Source organism: Pseudopodoces humilis, chromosome 6 (genome assembly GCF_049639895.1).
Source record: "Pseudopodoces humilis isolate 2021_Gansu_Grassland_sample_001 chromosome 6, ASM4963989v1, whole genome shotgun sequence".
Taxonomy (NCBI): domain Eukaryota; kingdom Metazoa; phylum Chordata; class Aves; order Passeriformes; family Paridae; genus Pseudopodoces; species Pseudopodoces humilis.
The window spans coordinates 29,255,757-29,270,458 of record NC_142205.1 but is presented as its reverse complement, the minus strand read 5'-3'; the positions used below and the strand labels follow the sequence as shown (position 1 = coordinate 29,270,458).

General features: G+C 38.4%; 1 protein-coding gene across 1 annotated transcript; it reads right to left on the bottom strand.

Annotated features, from left to right (window-relative positions):
* Positions 1-4: 4 nt before the first annotated feature.
* Positions 5-14,545, bottom strand: VPS37A (VPS37A subunit of ESCRT-I). The gene is made up of 12 exons (XM_005517692.3): positions 14,386-14,545; positions 10,847-10,921; positions 9,744-9,858; positions 8,784-8,884; positions 7,682-7,898; positions 6,239-6,309; positions 4,112-4,239; positions 3,964-4,022; positions 3,802-3,870; positions 1,733-1,876; positions 917-997; positions 5-725 (listed from the first exon to the last, which is right to left on the bottom strand). Exons 1-11 carry the CDS (start codon positions 14,508-14,510, stop codon positions 917-919), a joined length of 1,185 nt encoding a protein of 394 aa, XP_005517749.2. The 5' UTR covers positions 14,511-14,545; the 3' UTR covers positions 5-725.
* Positions 14,546-14,702: the final 157 nt, after the last annotated feature.

Sequence of the window (14,702 nt, the reverse complement as noted above, 5' to 3'; positions counted from 1 at the left end):
ATAGTTAGATGAAAATCGTGTTTAATTAGTGGTAGGTACCAAGCCACTCTTGAAATCAGTGCATCAGTGCTACTAAGCAACATATCAAATCTATGCAGTATCATTTATTCTATATTGATTCAAATAAAATTTGTTCCAACACATCCTTTGCTTAATCCCCAATCTACTTATCCAAAACACAATACAAGCTATACTTAGTTTTCTATTATTACTTAGAAGTAAAAAAACTTGTTCTTTAATATTTTGGCTTCAAGAAAAGTCAGCTTGTGAATCCACTGGCAATCTCCATTAAGAACTTTTTAGTTTCCGAAGTCCCATCAACACTTAAAGTCTTCCACAGATTAAGCCAAATCTATGGTTAAAGTTCAAAATACAAAAGATATGAATTATGTTTTTATAAAAATGTAAAAAGCTAGTCAAAATTACATGTTTAGGTATTTAATCTCTGAATAATGGAGAATAGCAGCAGGGAACTTAAATATTATAACTATCAACAATAAATACAAGAAATTAATGCAAAGATTGCAATAGAAGAATTCTTGAGTACAATGAGAATATAAAGAGACATTCTAATTTGTACAAAAACCATCCCAACTCTGTATACAATCTCTTCTATAAATACAACCAGATAAGATGAAATGCTTATTTGCAAATAATAGTTATTAAAAAGTGTGCTTTATTGGGATTTTCATTCGTTCTCTTGGCAGGTGTAGTTTGCAGGAAGTCTGTAAAGATAAATTTCCGTAATTAGATATTTTAATTTCTCCACTCGTATTTTTTAAATACAAGTAACAACAGATGCAGAACATGCTTGATTTCCACAGAAAGTGTTATTAGAACTCTAAACACTGTAACAAATCCATTTGCAGTTACCAGCTGTGTAAATAAGGTAAATTTTTTAATAAACAAAGTTTACCTATAGCGGAGCATGAAATTGGCTGTGCATTGCTATTGCCTGTTGAAGTTTTTCCTCTTTGGCTCGTCTGCAGTGGCAGAGCTATGAAACAAAACACGTAAGACTGAATTCTAAATGCAGTTTTTCATAATGCATAATGCAGTTTCTGCTTCATGATTTAGCTATTTCACAGACTCTTGAAAGAAAGAAAACCCGCCTGACCTACCTCCCTTCCAAGCTTTGGGCTGAACAATGGGCTATATCAATAACATTATTCTATCCAAAATCCCTTATAAAAGAAGTACTTTCAATGTCACAAAATGCTTTTTTTTGGGCATCTTTAAAGAAAGCTATACTACTTGGTAAGTTACTTCTGTCACAGCATGAGCAAGAATGGTAGTTTTTGAACCTCAGTTACTTATTTGATGATAGCCATCAACAGAATTTATTTAAGAAGTTTAATAGATTAAACATTAAGGTTGTTTAATTGAACATGTCAGTTTACTTAAAACTTCCAAATTTGAAATTTATCATGTGGCTATCTTCCCCTATACCTATACAAGATAAAGAAAAAATTGGCACAAAAATGTCTGCAACAACACATGAACAGGATCTAACACAGGAGACCTTTACACTCCCATCTTAAAAGTATGTGCCTTTGGAATGTAGATTATAGTCTAAATAGACTGAAGCCATTTAAGGATATTTTCTTCTGTCAAAGCTCACTAAAGCACTGATCTGTATCACAGGACTGCTCAAACGCTTAAAAAAAAGTCCTAAATTTATTCACTATGTGTTGTACATGTCTTGGATTAGAACTATTTGTGTATTACATACCGTTCTCTTTTCCATGAAACTACTAAGAAAGTCATCTATCTCTGTTTTGCCTTCCAAGAAGTCTTCTGCGATAGTGTCAGACTCCTCCTCAGCTTCATGAGCAGCTACTTTAAGTCTGGCCTGCAGAGCACTTGGACTGCAACTCTAAGAAAATAAAAACTCCAATGTAATATTAACCTGTCCATTAAAATTTATATTTCCAAGAAGAAAAATGACTATATAAATATGGAATACTATTATAACATAAAAGCCTAAGTAACCAGATGAAGTTCCATCTCTAAGTAACAGCACAGCTTGTTAAACTAGAAAGGATTCAATGTAAGAAAAGTGTTGCTAGTTTAGGTCTTGATACACAATCATTCACATAAATGAATAGTTTTTCAACTTTTACCCTACACTGTAGAAAGCATCCAGCTTGGAAATCTGACAAGTTCTCAAGTGCATAATTTCTGAACTAACATTTCAAGTGTCTTCAACAAACAGGGTCTGCTTTTGAAAACCAGTTGTGAACCTGAGAAGTATAAAAAGGTAAAAACGCACTTACTGTTCAGCTTTTAAATACCCTCGAAATAATTGCGGAGAAGAAGACAGGAAACCAAAAAATACCTACTCAAGAAGTAGATGGGATGCTAATCTAAATCAGTAAACTCATTTTTCTATTCCTATAAACCTCCTGTTTATTGCACACAATTTCATTATTTTTCTCAAATATGTCTAGGCAGTTAATCAGGACATGATTCACATCTAGTAGGAGTCTGTACAGAGCCAGAACTGCAAAATTAAAATATTTATAGATTTTAGATGCTTGGCCTAAGCTTCATCTACCCTATGAAAAATCTTTTACTTAGGTACTTTAAAACCTTAATGTAATCAAAAATTTACTGTTAAATTAATCTAGTACAAAATACAGAGAGTTTGCTCTAATAAAAGACAACTAAAATTCACTCACAGTACAAGTAAAAATACTTGTCTGGAAATTTGAAGGAAAGAGAGCAGGAGGTATCATGTAGTGCACAGCAAACATCAACACATGAAGCTATAGCATATATGGGAAAAAAGTAGAAAAATTCAGCTGCTACTCCTGCAATCAGCCTCTTATCCATCATTACATTGAATCAGCAAATCTAACTTAGAAAAAAGTAAAGGGACTACAGCAGTACCATATTATGTCCTGTTTTAAAGTGGTTTCTTGCAAAAATAGAAATTTTTATCCATGATAATATCTCTGCCCACTGTGAAGTCAAAGGAGGCATTAGCAGTCAGACAATTCTGATTTTCAAGTGAGGAAACCTCTAACACTTTTAGACCACCTATGAAATAATTTGGTTTACCATCATACAACTTTTCTTAATTTTTTTTTAAATTTTTTTTTAAATTTTGTATTTAGTTATTTTGAGGGCATTCTGAAATTCAGGTACTATGTGTGCTAATTTGATAGACTATTGCATTCTCAGGTGACTAGTCTTGCAAATTATGAAGATTTTAGTGCAGAAAGTGGTTTATTAGAAGCTACATCTTCTAATGAATATCCTGATAAACATACCAAGAAATTATTCTCCTTCTCCAGCACTTTCTGAAGTAAAAACTTCCCTAACTGCGCTGTAGAACGTGCAAGGTTTGACAGCACTTACAACACATTGCCTTAAGTAAGCATGCCCAGTGAATTGCAGAATTTAAGTTCCTGAAGTTACTGAGCACTTTCATCTGGTACAGTTTTCAAGCTCATTATGTTAAATGGGTACCATTAACTGAACAAGCCTTTAAAAATTAATTTCTTAAAACTGGTTTGGACCAGGATTGTACTAACAGCTCTAGATGTGCATTTCTCTTTTCTTCCAACTTTGCTTCTATTGTAGCAGTAAAAAACAAAAACCCAACCAAAAAACCCCATTGTTTTGCTTTTAAGTTTTTGGTACATCATCCCATTTTTCTCATACCTGATGAAATACTTAATCTACTTCATATTAAATGAGAATTTAACAAAACAATAGTCTTATTGGTTAAAGATACAAATCAAAACTTCAGATTTATTGAAGTATTCTTAAAGGATGACATATAGGAAATTATACCTCACTAAGTTCATGCTGTCTTTGCATCTTTTTTTCAAAGGCTGCTTTCATTTGTGTGAGTTGCTCATACTGGAAGGAAGAAAAAAAAAGAACATTATCACCTTGAAAAAAACCCAGATATTACCACTAATATTTCTGAAGATTATTTTACTATTCACTTACCTTATCCAACACTGTCTGTCTTTTTGCCTCAAGACTAGGCTCCAGCAACAGATTTTTTTCTGGAAAATAAAATCACCATTACTACTTTTTTTTAAAAGGATTTAGTTCACAGAACACAGCCACACATGTCAACATTTTGACAGCTTACTTGCCAGCTCTTCAATGCTTTTCACTAACTCATCTCTATCACTAATGACTTGCTTCAGCTGTGGAAGAGTCACAAACTGTTCCAGTAACACCTCCTCCTGCTCATTCATACTGGTCAGCTGTGATATACTGTATTGAAACAGAAAGAAAGTACATTTGAATCTAACAGAAAACACCACATGTGAAGTAATTAATTTCTATCAAAGTCTGAGGCATTTTTTTGTACTTTACAAATATGTGACACTTGACCACAACTTATTTTTCCCCGTTCTCCTGGATTGTGGGCTCTACTATATGCAGCAGTGATTTTAGAAAGCAACATGTTAAAAAGTACCTCCCATTTCAAGCCTTACTTTCCATAATGCTACTATGGTGGCTTGACTGTGTCCAGCTACCAGACGCCCATTAGCTGCTCTTTCATTCCCTCTCAACAGGCTATGGAGGAGAATCTCAGGGATTGAGATAAAAACAATGAGGTCAGTTACCAATTACAATGACACAAAAAACACACTTGGAAAAATTTAACTGAATTTATTCTCAATTACAGTAAAAGTTGGATGGTGACCAAGAAAGGCAAAAACTACAACACTTTTCTCTGTTTTCCCTCAAGCTCAACTTCATTCCTTCATTTCCAGCACTACCTGCTGTTCCCCCTTCTCACACTTCACCCCTGCTCCACAGACTGCAATCAGTTTCTGGCCGGAAAGACTATTCCAGTCTGGGTAATATATGGCTGCAGTTTTGTGGAGCCTGCTCCAATATGGGGTCCTTCCTGGACTGCAATGCGATAAACTGCTCCAGCATTGTCCTCTCACAGCTACAGGGTACATTTTTAAAATACCTGTTCTACTGCAGTCTTTTCCAAAACTTCCAAAGCAGAACAGTAACTGCTCTGGCACTTGGAGCACCTTCTTCTCCCCCTTCTTCTCTGACCTTGATGTTTGCAGGATTATCACACTTTTCCATTCCTCCCCTCAAACCTCACTGTCTCTGCTCTCTCTAAAATGTTTTCAGAGGCAGTGCCTGCATCACTAATGGACTCAGCAGTCCTGCAGTGGGTTTGCTGCTGGCACAGGGGCAGCTCCTGACTTTTCTCACAAAGGCCATTCAAAAGGCCCCCAGCTACCAAAACTGTGCCACCTATACAGAACAGAACTGCTCAGAACAGTGGCAATACCATTGTCATTCGACTCAACTACCAACAAAAAATCATGGAATTTTAATAATTTCTTGAAAGGATACAGCTTGATTAGACTGTTTTGTTTAAACAAATTACACTTCCTGGCAAAAATCTTGACTTGCTGTTATATAATAAGGATGTTGCTAGAACTGAAAAGATAAGTCAGCTAAACTAAACAGGTTCTTTGGAAAGTGTCAAAGAGAAAAAAAAAAAACAGTTGAAAGGACAGAGTTTTCAACTACTTAATTATGACACCACCAGAAAGATGTGAGACCTGAAGCAGTTTATACTGAATTTGTAACCTATTCTATCCCACAGAACTGTTGTAGGAAGCTGTCTCATTAGATCTGAACAAGCTACTGGGAGTAGTAACTAACAGTTTGTTTGAATAACAACAAGATAATAAAAATATTTCCATAGTATGTGTATAAAGTATTTAGATGTAGCAGTGATTTGCACTGGGACAACTGACACATTTACCACCTGGATTTGTCTAACCCAGCCTCCCCTGAACGTGCTGAGCTGCTCACAAAACAGTTCACCATTTACCTTGCACTACAGTCCTTTGGAGTTTGAACCAGCCTCAAGCTGTCCCATTTCCTCCTTCAAAAGTTATGTTTATTGAATTACTAGAAATTAAGTCCCTGGCAAGGCCTCAGAAAGCACCAAAGCACTGACAGTTAGAAAAAGTAAAAATAAACGCTCTTTTTCCTGGTGTTGAATCAAGTACAGTTCCTGCCAAGAAAACCCTAAAGAAGCAACACGTTTGAATACAAAGCAGGGTTATTTTCTGACTCCAATACTTAGTAGAATAGTAGTTCTCCTAATTATAATTTCTACAAAACCCTTTCAGTGATGCATACAGACTTCTGACAAAAATCAGATACAGGCGAGCAATAACTGCCTTTTAATAACTATGGAAAGTTCAGCTACCTTCTGAAAGTTTACCTTAGTTCTGAGAGTTCTGGAAAGGTATCAGGAACATCAGGCATCTTGTATGTAAATCCATTCTGGCCAACCTGAATCAAAGTTTAGAAATGCTTAGTAGGTTTTTGAAGGGCAATTTCTTGACATTTAACCTGATTAATCAAAAACTGAAGACACGTATTTTCCAGCAACAATCAAAGCAGGAAAAGCAATAAGAAGCATAAGCACTAGTCTCTGAACAGAATACAATTCAACCAATGCAAGAAAATGCTTCAAGATGTTTGGGGTGACATGTCATAAAAGATGAGTCAGTTTTGGAGGAAAATAATTCTATTTTGCCATGTCCTTCATTTGAAAACAGTTGGATGACTGAGGAAATACAGAAGAATAGTAAAATTCAGGGAAGTGAGAACAGAGAAGGAGATTGACATTTTGATCTCTTTCATGTGGTTTTAAAAGCTATAATCCCTCAGAATACAAACATTTTAGACAAGGAAAAAACGGTTGTCTCCATAGAATGTAGAGAATTTAAATTCTACAAAGCCAGGAAAATGCCTTCCAAGCCTAAGAAAACTTGTTTCTGTAGACATGATTTGATTAAAGACTACACATTTAGATACAAAGTTTAATTAAAAATAAAATTCCTTCCAGAGTTCATCAGCAAGGAGCTTGAGTATAAACGTACAAGATAAAACACTACATATAAAGACTTGAGATTGAACATTGCCTTCACCTAATAGGTTTTGAGCAGGAAAGAAAGAAAAACACATTTTCTGTAGTTGGAAAAACAGCTACAGCTGCACTGTGGGGTGTCGCTCTATTGGGAACGGCGTAAAGAATGACACAGACTCTCTCGTGAAGTCGAAATGGAGAAGTTTCTCCCTCGGTTTATTACCTCAGCTCTTTTTTATAGACTGATACGTGAAAAGTACAGAAAAGAAAACTCTTATTGGTTAGTAAACTAACACATCACCATCATTGGTCAGTGGGGTTCACCACCCCTCGACCTTCTCTTGCAAGAAAACAAGGAACAGACAAACAGCACCTGCAAGGCTGTTTCCTATCTCTGAGGATTGTTTTAATTCCTCCTTATGAATTCCCAGGCCACTTTCCCAGGCAAGACTGAGAAAGCTATGTGGCCTGCAATTTCCACAGGCACCTTGCTCCCTGCTTTGCAGTTAGCATCCATAATGGGGGAGTGCAGGTCCAAAACAAAACCCCCTATAATCGATTATCTTCAGCATGCAACTTTTGAAACTCAGACAAACTTGTTGCTCTGACTTTAAGTTCTAAAAAATTCTTCACCAAAGCCAGAATGACAGTTTTGTTTCACTAGCACCAGCAAAACAATGAAGTGCACTCACTCAAGTGCTTCTTTTGAGTTTTACATCAATGCCCCGTGTGCCCTAAGGGATCTTATAGCCAGTGTATGACAGCTTAAGCAGCGAAACTCAGCACACTGACCTGAAGCACCGCTTCTGCTGTCGGAACAGGCAGTGGCAGGTCAGCAATCAAGCCATAGGAGGGAGCAGCAGGCTTGTCTGTAGTGTGGCTTGAAGAAACTGATTCAGAAACAGGCATGGCTGCCATTGTTCTGTTTGTTTCTTGAGGTGGATATGGAGGGAGAAATGGAAACCCCTGAGGAGCAAAAGGAGGCATTCCAGCTGGTTTGTTGAAAAGGCTAAAAACAAACAAAACCAAAACCATGAGCAACCAACTGTTTACAGCACATTTCTTATCATTTGAACTATAATTACCAGACCATATATAAGATATAAGAATGAATTTTCAAATGGCCACAAACTTTATATTTTCTCTTCCCAGTTACTTCCAATGTAGTCTTTTTGTCTAACACTACAATATAGTATAGAACTCCATTAATCTTCATTCTTGTAGAACAGCTAAATACACACACTATTATGAGAAAACTACTTCTCAAAAATTTATGAGAGCATAATTTTAAATTGTTTCCATCCAAAAGTTGTGAAAAAACATCTGTGTCAAACATTAGTTCTTATTTATGGTATAACATTTAATAGCTTGGGCAACACACACATAATTACTTCTAAATAGTATGAAATATTTTTAAATTCACAGCTGCAGCTATATCTAAACTTATTATCACAGTCAGCCATGAGAACCACAGTTGTACCCATACAGCTTGAATTTAATACAATTCTTTAAATCACACAATTTCTGCTGCACATGGTGCAACAGAAACTGTCTTAGGCCTGGGAGACTATGAACAGAATATGAAAAACACAACTGCTCAGATCATGAGCTACGACAAATTTCAGACTTCATCTCATAATGTAAAAATTTCTTTTTCCAGAAAACAGATATAAACTTACATCAGGCATGTTGATACAGTAACTCCAATGAACCTAGTGTCTCTTCTAACAAGCAGGTCATCAAGCATGCACATGAAATTGTGCAAGGACAGGGAATCTAATTCTTCCAATAGATCCATTACATTATTCCTGTCCCTGCCCTTCCTATAACTGGTCTAGTCTCTTCTTAAAAAAAGAATAGACATAGTTCCACTTATTATGTTTAGATAACTTACTATGGAAATGATGTTGAGCTAGGAGCTAGAACTGGAGGATTCTTCCAAAACTCATCCAGTAAACTCTGAATAATTTTTCCAAGATCTGAATGCATTGTAAACTGGGAAAAACACAAAACAAAACCCAGTGAAGAAGAAAAATTATGTCTGGAATCCAAGAATTCCAAAATGTGCTGAACTTGATGGTCTATTATACCCATGTGACAGTGCTGAAAAGCTATTTTGGATGTACCAGCTAATCCAAACTGTGTATGAACAAGTGCCAAATAAAGTGATAAAGCCACCCAGAACTGAACAGAAACTAAATGTCTTTTCTATATTCCATTATCAGTGCAGAGTCATTGAAGTACCACATTTCTGATGAACAACCAAAAAAACCTAGTTTAGTTACCAAGTTAAATTTGTACAAACAACAGAAGAGGAAAAAAAATTAAAATATCCAAGGACAAAGGCATTAACTGCATTCTGACAGAATCAGAACCTCCATCCACTCCAAAAAAATAGCACATTCTTCTTGACAAAAGGAACAGCATATTAAAATCCTGAATATTCAAGCTAAAACCGTGACGCCACTCTAATAGGATTAGGCTAGAAAGAACTATGTTACAAAACCGTCTTAAAGCATCCCTCTCCTTTATTTGGAATATACTGGAATGTAGTTGGAAGAACTGTGCAATTAATAATAACCAAAAAATGTGATAATAATTTTCTAAGCCTTCATAACTTAAACCAATTTTAGATATATGGAGTACTCAAGTCAGTAATGATATCAGTAAAAGTATAACTACTAGTCTACTGAACACTTCAGAATTTCTGCCTTCAGGCCCCCAAAATACAGTTTGAAAGAGATTAGGATCTATACTAATGTTTTTTACCAGGAGTATTAACCATAATCTAGCCTGACATGTATTAAAACTGCTATTAACAGTAGATCTGTGTGAAGCTACAAATTATACATACATTACTTATTAATGGACCGGTCACGTATACTCCCTGCTTGTCCATTAAATGATGTCTCACAGGTGGGAAAACACTGATGACTGGTTTTTCCTGAGGAAACTGAGGTGGAAGCAAACTGCAAATACAAGAATAATTATTACTACAGTGACATTCTGTGATACAGTTTGCATAAGAAAGCTTCTTATGCAAAGAAAAATTACTACTAATTACATAAACTTACTTTTCTATGAGAACAGTTATGGAAAAGTTTATAATGAATGAAGCACACAAAAGGAATTTTTGGTTACAAAATTAGAAGTCCAACAGATTGGAATACCAGACTCCCACAAAACTGAAGAGAGCATTTACTGGGCAAAATTTTAGTATAACAAAGGAACAATTATCACAGAATATTCTGAGTTGGAAGGGACCCACAAGGATCACTGAGTCCAGCTCTTAAGTACATGGCCCATACAGGCACCGATAATAACTGATAATAACTTGGTGTTATTAGCACATGCACTGACCAACTGATGGACAACAAAAAAGCTGTAGCATAACAACACTTTTGAATACAAATGTTATTACTACAAATACAATGCTATGTAACCTGTAAGAATATCAGGCCAATCCTGCAGGCCAAAATAACAAAAAACTTGTGAACAGAGTATTAACAATATTTGTCAGAGCAAAAGTATCCCCCCAAATTAAATTCACAGGAAATGTTACAATAAATCACTTAAGTTATGATCCAGAAGCTTCATCAGGATAAGAGTTTGGAATTGCAGCAGACTAGTAAATTACCAATCAAGTTTATTTTCAGTGGGAGGGAATCAAAGTTATCAGAAACCTTCAAGCATTTTCCCCTAGTTACCTTCAACTGAAATCACACAGTTATCTTAGGAACTGAGAACAGCAAAATATGATTTTGCTCTCAGCTGAATATCTGTATCTGGTACAGAGCCAGTTTCACTCCGATCACTATAACCACTAATACAAATCCAGGTTATGGCTCCTGACATTAATTATGAGCTGGAAGCTGCTTATATTCTTTTACTGCTTTTCTTTTAAAAAAAACAATTTTAATTTTGAAGATGTGCACAGACACAGCTCACTCTACTTACATGTTAATATTAATTGTCAAGTTGTTTACAGTGAATGGCAGTCGATATTCCACATCTTTCTGTATTTCTGCAATGCTGTCAAAGAAGAAATTGTTAGCATCCATTTCATGGTCAATATAACAGCTAAAAGTCTGAAAGAAACAAGCATTTGAAACTCAGACATTTGTACTCAGTTTAGTTTTGTAAAGCCCTGTAAGAACAAAACTGAAAATGCTGGAATAAGTTAACAGTCTTCAGCATCCTATATTGAATATTAAGATTAAAGCAAAAAAAAGTGGATTTAACATTTAAACCTCATACATAATCACAAGCAAAGGAACTATAGTAGGAGAAATCACACTACTCACTATTCTGACACTCTCAACTTACCTTTCTCCCTTTACTGGCTTAATTTAAAACAACACAGCAATGTTTTTTTAATATACTGAATTTTATCTGATTAAACATTTACTTTGCAAGACATTATATCGGGTTCACAACTAAGTATTGCTTTGCAACACTGCCTTAAGATCAAAATGTAGAACTAGGCACAGTTAGACTAGGCATTCTTCTTTAATAGCCTAAAATTTAACAGCAGTTTTTACTATGTGCACCAAGCTCAATGCATTTGTACAAGTACTTTCAAGAATTATCTGGAGGAGAGCTACTTTCAACAATGTAAAGCTCCAGTGACACTCAAGACCCAGGCCCTCCTGAAAGCACCGATGTGCCTTACAAAATCAGATAAGGCTGAATCCAAATTTCTTTTTCCTGGAACATGTAAATTAGAGGGGAAAATCTTGAAATGAGCTATATTAATAGGAGGTTTATTTCAATACCCAAGGCATTCTACAATTTCTATGTTAGACTGTCTTGAAAGAGAGCATCCCAGAGAATGTGGAGGAGGTGGAGGTGAAGACTTAGCTCAGAAGCAGAATTTCTAGACCGTACGTACATATCTAAGCTGAGATTAAGAGACAGAAAGACAGAAAATTAGCTTCATCTTATAATGAATCAAAACAAACTGTCAAAGACTGATTGCTCTTCCATGTATTTCTCCTTCTTGCAGCTGGTTAATAATACTCTTCTCAGTCACCTAAGGCTCCCTCATACAGGGGAGGGAACAGAGCTCCAATGGCAATAATGGCAGATGGAAATTCCCAGAAAGCATCTTTTGATTCAACTTCAGAAATGCTCCTCCATCCACTGCCAGGTACAATTTCTCAAAAAACCCAAAGCACATTACCTGAAAATGTGTGTTAAGAGTAGTGTCGGGAGTGTTTTTTGTTCTTCCAAAGCACTATTGGGGCATAGAATTTAAGACTGTCCTTAAAAGCTTGGGAAACAAACGGGCATTAACTTAGCTATGAACCTTGCTTTCTTCAGCCCTGTCTTACTCCTCTCATAGCCAACTCAGTATTTGCTCTTTCCCTGTGAAATCACATGTTGTTTAAAGAAAATATTAAATATCTTCAGCACAGGAGAATTCAAATCAAGGGTTCTACTGTGTTACACCACACACCACTATCTGCACCTTCTCATTCTTAACTGAAGGATTCTCTCTGGAATCTCTCACGCACATTCCTGCCCTGTAATCATCTGTCACACCTTTCATTAGCCTGCTGCAAAATCCTTTTGAGAAGGGTATATAATTATGCTTCATTCATGTGCATAACCTATGGAAACTGGGGAGGAAGATGAGGACAGGGAGTGAGGAACAGGAAAGCCAGAATCTCATTGAACTGTTCCAATGGTTATAACCTTGCTTAGGAAAAACCTTGAACTAATAACCTTAGTGGACCCTTCCCCAAGTGGGAATGAGTACACTGGAAAAATTATACATTTCTAACTTTGTCTAGAACAACAGCAAATGTAAGAAAACTCTTTTTTAAATGCAAAGGTTTTATTTCAAGCTCTTAACCTGTGAAGTGACTGTGTAAAGGAAAGCTAGCTGCTTTACTAAAATGAAGATCACACATACCCGAGCTTTTATGACCTAAGACAACACAAACCAAACCTGACTAACTTAGTTCTAACTACACCATGCCAAGAATTTTGAGCATTTTGGTGAAGAGCAACAACAATACTCATAAATGAATGACATTTGGGCAGCTACCATGTCCCTAGCCCTCACCTCAATTCCTGGCCACAGCATCCATTCCCTCCCTCTCTACGCTTGAGCTGGTGCGTGCACAAAGAGCAGCCAACCATTTCAGCAAACTGACTGACAAAAACTGATCCCCTTTTTGGGGACTTAATTCAGGATGAGCTCATCTCACTGCCAGATTAAAAAAAAAAAAAAAAAAAAAAAAAAAAAAAAAAGTGGGTATAAACCAAAGGCCAAGTAAAGCCAGCTGAAGAAAAACTTTAAAGTTAACTAAGCTCCTATACGCCCACAGAACAGCTCCTTAGAAACATGAACTGTCTCAAAAATATTCGTACAGACTTAAGTTCATGCAAGCAACAATACTTAAAATACCATCATATTTATGTTCCCTGTGTGATAATTCAAAATATTAGGAATGTAAACTATCTGCAGTTATTAAACCTGCAAATGTATTTAGCATCTCTTCCACTCCTAGTATCAGTCTGATGTGACAGGAAACATTCTCCGTCCCTTTTCTGAATTATTTTGGAGGCAGCTGCCATTCCAGTCCTACAGAAATCCTAGGAAGTTGTATGTCTGTAGAATGCTTACATCACTGCAACTATAACCTCAAATGTATGAAATGTGGATCTCCTTTTAAAATACGAAGTGTTTTAAAAGACTAGCCAAAACAGGGCAGCATACTGCCAAGAAGGATTACCTCAGGACAAATTGTTTTGCTTTAAAAATTGTGGACGTTGAACCCGAATAAACACAACTGGCATCTTTTGACCATATAAACAAAACTAGTTTTTTAAGGAGCAGCCCGTTTTTAGCAAGCAGCACCGAACACCAGGAAAAACAGTCCGTAAAGCCAGTAGGGTCGCTATGCCACTGTGACACGCAGCTCCTTGGTGCTCTATGTTTTAGTCTCAACTTTTAATAAACTACGCTGTTACAAGCAGCTACCAAAGAGGTTTTATCCCAAGACGAAGTGGCATCTCTTTGAAGACATTACAACCCATTAGCAGGCTTTCCGGTCCACGGCAGGTGAAACCGGGCACGGCGACCTGCGCCCGATCACCCGGCCAGGCCACACCAAAGCCAGCGGGGCGCCTCCCCGACAGCCGATTTGACTTTCCGTTTCCAAATTCTTCCTCCCAGCCCGCCGGCGTCCCACGTCCCACTGTCCTCCGGCGGGGACCCCGCGGCACCGCACTCCCGCCCGGCGGGACCCTTCGGCCCCGGGACAGCGCGGGGTTGGGCCGGCCCGGCTGCAGCGCCGCAGGCTCGGGGGCCCTGTTTACCCACACGGCCGCGAGGACCCAGCCAGGCCTCACGGGGACGGGGCGCAGGCGGGTCCCCGTGAGTGCGCACAGGGACACGCGACACGCTACCGACACGGCGCGGCCCCGGGACAGGCGACACGACACGGCACGGCCCTCCCGCCCCCACTCCCGCCGCGGCCACTCACGATGCGTGCGCGGCGCGCAGGGACTCGACCTGGCGCTGCCGCTGCTGCTGGAGGCCGGGGCGCGCGGGGGGGGCGGCGGAGGGGGGGGCAGCGCCGCCCTTGGCGAGCGGGAACAGCCAGTTCATCGCGCGCGCCGCGGCACCGGAGGGGCGCGAGGGCACCCGCGGCACCGCGCGCACCTAACCGAGCGCCCGCGCGCGCCTGCGCGCGACGGGCGCCCCCCCGCCGCCCCCGCCCCGCCCCGGAGCCGCCGCCGGCGGGGCCGCGTCAGCGCCGCGCGCCCGCGACCCGAGCGGCGGAGGGGCGGGGCGGGGGCG

Bases quoted from the DNA above. Each gene is read 5' to 3' on its own strand.
- VPS37A (XM_005517692.3), bottom strand. From the start codon at position 14,510: ATGAACTGGCTGTTCCCGCTCGCCAAGGGCGGCGCTGCCCCCCCCTCC. The intron at 7,899-8,783 runs GTAAGTTATCTA...GTTTGTTTTTAG, and splicing joins AGCTCAACATCATTTCCATA to CCTTTTCAACAAACCAGCTG. The intron at 3,871-3,963 runs GTAAGTGAATAG...TCTTCCTTCCAG, and splicing joins GACAGACAGTGTTGGATAAG to TATGAGCAACTCACACAAAT.